Consider the following 6,000-nt stretch of genomic DNA (forward strand, 5'->3'; position numbering starts at 1 on the left):
AACCAAAGAACACTAATGAGCATATCACAATCTCACTGTTCATGAAGACTAGCACACAATGCATCAAATCTACTGTGTTACAACAGAACAGTGTCTTACTACAACCACAGTATCACTACATGGGAACCACAGGTTTTTTTAGAATGTTTCATCCCTACATAAGTCCCCTACTTAAGTCACATCCATGTACAAGTTCAAATGACAGAATATCAAAGTTGTATCATTCTCTTTAGGTCTTACATTATTTCACAAATAGTGCAGAGACGTTCTGGGTGCCCTTTCTATTTTAACAGACAACCAAGCCATGAGTTCAAAGGATTTTCCTTCTTTAGATCTCTCTATGGTAGTTGCGCTGCACTGATACTAACCATCAGACGAGGTGTACTTGTTTGTTGAGATAAGAGTCGGATCATTTCTTTCTAGCATGTCCTCCCACTGGCTCGTCAGCTCTGATTTGACCCCTGGTGACCTCAAGCCATGAGCAGCGCCCTCATTGTCATCATAGTCATCCTCAAAAGTCATGTGATCATCAAGATTACATTTGTCGGCCATCCACTGACTAAGCAGATCCTGGGCTGTAGACAACAAGTAGTGCCAGTTTTGTTAAAATCATAAACATCTATACACAGTTCTGTTTCACTGCAGAGTTTTCTACAAAGGTGCAATGATGGCTTTAAACAAACAAAAACAGACAAGTGATTTCAAAGTGTGAATGCCATGCCATTTTGGTCACATTATATTATGTTGCTCATGCAGAAATTTTTATACAGTCTGGATTTTTCCAAAGAGCGAAACTTTCTTCTTTGTGGGTGCTGCATTGTAACAAAAGGATCCCTCCATATCTATAAGTATAATGAAAAAAAAAAAAATCATATAATCAGTGAAATTTCCTTCACGTAACAATTGGGACTAATTACACTGATATATCAAAGTGTAGAGCTTGAAGTGCCAACTGAAAGTACGTGTTAGACAGTGGCGTATCTAGGAGGGGGCAAGGGGGGCACGTGCCCCGGGCGCCACTCCTTGGGGGCGCTAAAAACGAAAAAAACAAAAACCAAAAAAAAACCAAATCAAACAAGATAAAAACAAAACATGATGATGACGCGGACAAAATTACAATGTTTATTGTGTTCACACAAGAATTCCATGTTTTGTAAGCTGAAATATAAGAAATTTCGGCTCGCTCGCTGGGCTCGCTCGCCAAAATTTATATATATCAAAAAAGAAGATAACAAAACGTGATGATGACGCAGACAAAATGACAACATATATTGTGTTCACACATGCCATCGTTAGAGGGCAAAAATTAATGTTACGCGGAGCAGCCGCTGCAATTTCTTTCGTTCTGAAGCGATCGCCGATTGGATCAAAGAGGGCGCCAACGGTTTCGAACATGGGGGGGGGGGCGCAAAAAACACCAAATCAAACAAGACAAGAACAAAACGTAATGATGACGCGGAAATATACAAATTTTGGCTCACTTGCGCGTACTAATTTAGAGTATTTTTTCAAGTCCTCAGTTTGTTGGTTTAAATCGTTATCTATAAGGTAAGATTTAATAAGCAAAAAATGACAAGAATTCCATGTTTTGTAAGCTGAAATACAAAAAATTTCGGCTCGCTCGCTGCGCTCGCTCGCCAAAAATTTATCAAAAAAGAAAAGATAAGAACAAAACGTGATGATCACGCGGAAATATACAAATTTCGGCTCACTCGCGCGTACTAATTTAGAATATTTTTTCAAGTCCTCATTTTGTTGGTATAAATCGTTATCTATAAGGCCGTCACTATATCTTGACTAGATTTGTAAGACTTAATAAGCAAAAAATGACAAGAATTCCATGTTTTGTAAGCTGAAATACAAAAATTTTCGGCTCGCTCGCTACGCTCGCTCGCCAAAATTTTTAAAATCTATTACATTTAAATCACCCTCAAAAGACCTCTTTTAAGTGCTTGAAAAGGCATATCATGTGGACTTTTTTTAAAGTCCCTACCGGGATGGGATTGGGGTTGAACACTTTTTCAGAAATTAGGGGCGCAATTTTCGCGCTTGCCCCGGGCGCCGTTTTCCCTAGATACGCCACTGGTGTTAGACAATTGATTGATCGCAATCTGATTGAAAATAACTTTCTCAAAATGTACCCCGGAACAAATTTACTTTTTATCATATGCCAGCAATAGATTGGTGAAATTTCACACACACACAAAAAAAAAAAAAATGATAACTATGAACAAGATGATGTCAGATTTGATATCATAATGTCAGAAAGTCATCAAACATGAAAAACTCAAAGTGGTCACATTTGGTTCAATAGCTGGGAGTTCATTGGCTTTATCCTCTTCACAAAACAAAATAAAGACCTTTTCTGTGACAGCAACATGAAGGTCATCTGACCAAGACAGTCAGGTGAGCTGAAGGACCGCACCTCTACTGCCATGACATTCTTGGTATTTTGCCTAAATATTCATGGCTCTAATGCTACAATACCACTGAGTTCATTCAACTTTTTATGTGCCACGTTTGCACACCCGACTCAGTAGACGGCATGCCAAGTTCACATATTCTGCTCAAATGCACAAACCCGCCAAAACCGATTAATAAATTGCCAAATGCCACAGTACAATGATAGCATTTCTCACAATTCCATTCCTAGATTTCCTAGATTTGTCATACAATTTACATTGAAGCAAAACTTGGCATTTTCTCCACAACTTTGCTCATTACATGTCCAGGATAACAAAAATCTGTAAAAGTTACATAGATTTCAAAAACAGAATGTCTTCCCACAGCACAACTACATTGCTGTCTTAGAATAATGTGGCACACAGGGGACTTACACCATGGCACAAAAAGAGTTAAATGTCCTTCTCTAGACAAGAATTGCCCCGTGGTGTTTATCAGATTTCTCTGAAATGTGCACTAACATGGTGCTCAATAATTGAGTACATAGTATTCATGCTATAAAGTACAGGTTTTTAACTCGAGACAGATTCCAGTAGGCCACTGAACTCCATACTGTCTCCATCACTTGCTGTCTCTTCAGCCTTCAAATCCCAGGTTAGCTACACACCTTCCTGGTAAGCCTCATCATGATCATGTACAGCATCAAGGGTTGCTTCCACACTGGTGTACCCATTTGACCTCTGACCTCGTACAGGAAGACCAAAGGTGACTGCTGCTGCCTGGTTTGATGCATCCTCCACTTTCTGATATCAAGATGAGAGACAATCGAGACTCTGCGTGAACTGAACATGTCTGATGGTATTCCTACACCAGATCTGACCTCATAAAGGTGCTAAATTTCCTGGCTGGTCAACTGCAGTTCTTACTTCTAACTCCACACATAAATCCTTGATCTCACAGTTCAAAAGAATACAATACACACAAATTTCTGTTCAATACAATGTAGTTACACCATTGCTCTGTATACTAGATTGTGACTGAACACCATTGGCAAATGATTGAGGTCAATTAGTTTTCTGCAAAAAAAAAAAGCTTCCTTTTAAATATGCCATGTCAAAGAAAAAAAAATCAAAAACAATGTAGTAAAAAAATGGAAAATCCATCCTCTGTTGTGCTTTAGAACATGCTAGGTTGTATCATTCTGAATTGCACTTATCTTTCACAGCAAAGTTAGCAGAGTTATATAATATTTACAAAGTACTGCAGATATCCTCTGGAAAAAAAGCAACCAAAAATATTCAGGGTATCAGCAATGATCCAAGAAAAAAACAAACAAACAAACAAATAGACTACTGATATACATTGTACATGTACACCAATTTGATAACTGGCATTCTATGAGAACACCTACCTTTATCCAGTCTTGAATGTCATTGCTTGGGTTGTTGGCCTTCTGGAGGGGAGGGGGAAAGGCAAAAAAAAAAAAAAGAAAAAAAAAATGTCATTATGTGAAGCATTGCACCATCGAATATTTCACGAGCAAAATAACCTAGTCGACTATTTCAAGCTAATGAAAAATGCATGGAAAGACAGCAGACTGTAATGTTTGAGAGAGACAGAGAGAGAGAGAGAGAGAAGTGGCACACTCAATCATTGCTCAATATGGTAAGAAAGCTAATGGAGGAAATAAGCAAGACCTTAACCATTTAGCTGCCCCATCTATGAAGTATGTGCCATTGATTTCAGATGCTATCTGTACAACAGACAGAGTCCATCTCCTTACGTTATCAGGCACCTCTACATTCATCGACCTGAGGTAGAAAAGCAACTAGAATAATGTAACCCATTGAAAGCAGGTAGCCCTAATGAGCTATCCTCAAGAGTAAGACAACTAAAACTTCGTAAGCACATAATAATGAATCGATAAAATTTTAAAAACTCTCACCATGCAAGGTTAGACTTCTTCCCATGCCAAAATTCGGCTGCACGCAAAAGCTCAGATTTCTACATGTAGCGAGCAGTCAAATCATGGATGCCGTTATGGTTGAATTATGGGCAGCTTGCTTTACCTCTTCCTCTGGTTTTTATTCCAGCAAATCTACATTAGTGTCAATGCTTTCAATCGTGTAAAGACTAGATCTATAAGCTTAACTTACACCATATTCCCCCAATTCAAGGAGCTTAACTCTTGGTTTCCCCAATGATAAATATCTCTACTTAAAATGACAAATACATGAATCGCCACCTAATTAATTAAAATTAATTAGACCTATAACATTGAGTATGCAATAACTACAATGGTATGGGCAGCCTACATCTTAAGTTTTTACTCTTCTTAGAGTTAGACAAGGTAGCAGAGCTACCAAGTCTCACGCATTGTGAGTGAGACTCAAGCATTAGGGTCTGTCTCACGATCTCATGCATGACACCCATTTTTCTCACGCATTGCCATTGGGAGCATAGCTTAAAGGATTAAAGTGAGAGTTGCAATTGAAGGCATATTTCCCTTTTGTCTTTCAAAATAAGTAAAAAATAGTCACATAAGTATGCGCCAACTTGCACCATACCAAGAACTAAAAATTGAAAAAGCTTCCTACCGTGGGAGAGTCGCTTCGCTCCCTCGCTCACGCACATGCGCGTGCGCCAGGATGCTGAGCTATGAAAATCTCATTCATAAAATTTTTTTTGAACTTGGCATTTATGAGGTAGATTATTAGACTACCAATATTACCAATACATTAAGTATTTACATACAATGTAACTGCTAGATCTACTGCCGAGTGCTGCTGCAACTGGTGATCGTGGTGATAAATACTGACTATCTGGAGCAAAATAAACAGATAAAGTCAAGCCGGGTTTGATTTACACACACTGCAAGTGCAAGGAAAAAATTTCTGGCTGATGTTACAATCGAATTGTACAATTGTTGACTACCCACTTGTTTGAATGTTCTACAACTCGCAATAACTACAATATTGACTACAGCTAAAAAGAGTAACACAAATTTCAACACTATGGGACTACGACAAGTAGCATTGCCAAAATCGTTTACCTTGGTAACGAGGTTAGGTTTATTCTGTGAAGTCAGTCTCTTCCATCTGTATAAATCTTCTCTACTGCCAGCCATATCGACATTTACTCATTTGACATAGGCTTTGAGTATTCCGCAATGACTACCAACGTTTTCATATAACCATAGATGATACATTTTTTCTCGGTGACTGCGCGGTTAGAGTCCGTGGTGGACTAATGACGATCGATGACCTTGTAGTAGGAGCACCCCTGTGGGGAATAACGGGGCGTACCATACACCCGCTATGGCTATAGGGCTCACACCCATAAATATTTCCCCATAGGGATGTGTGTTAAAAATCAAATTTCAAAAAATTCTGTAAAATAGCTGGGAGAAATGAAGTGTTTCAGCTTCACTAACCTGGATAAGTTAGATGTAACCTTTCATCAATCAAATTCTCAGGGTGGATAATTCAGTTCAAATTCTGTCCAGGGGTCCGAAAAGCCAGACTACGAGTTCTTGTCACTCAAAAAATCACCCATTTTCCGTACACGTACCCAATGAAATATAGTCCCCTCAAATTC

At 38.7% G+C, this 6,000-nt stretch overlaps 1 protein-coding gene across 1 annotated transcript in view; it reads right to left on the reverse strand.

Annotated features, from left to right (window-relative positions):
* LOC139738863 (coiled-coil domain-containing protein 191-like) overlaps positions 1 to 5,530 on the reverse strand; it is a 31,829-nt gene extending 26,299 nt beyond the window's left edge. Inside the window, exons 1-4 of the mRNA XM_071649496.1 lie at positions 5,456 to 5,530; positions 3,815 to 3,856; positions 3,071 to 3,206; positions 369 to 575 (exon numbers count right to left, since the gene is read on the reverse strand). Of these exons, the coding sequence (XP_071505597.1) occupies positions 369 to 575; positions 3,071 to 3,206; positions 3,815 to 3,856; positions 5,456 to 5,530 (460 nt within the window). The remainder of the gene's footprint in view (positions 1 to 368; positions 576 to 3,070; positions 3,207 to 3,814; positions 3,857 to 5,455) is intronic.
* Between the last annotated feature and the right edge of the window lie 470 nt (positions 5,531 to 6,000).

This window comes from Diadema antillarum, unplaced genomic scaffold (genome assembly GCF_040938485.1).
Source record: "Diadema antillarum isolate AM-2024a unplaced genomic scaffold, OU_Dant_1.0 seq00000770_RagTag, whole genome shotgun sequence".
Classification (NCBI taxonomy): domain Eukaryota; kingdom Metazoa; phylum Echinodermata; class Echinoidea; order Diadematoida; family Diadematidae; genus Diadema; species Diadema antillarum.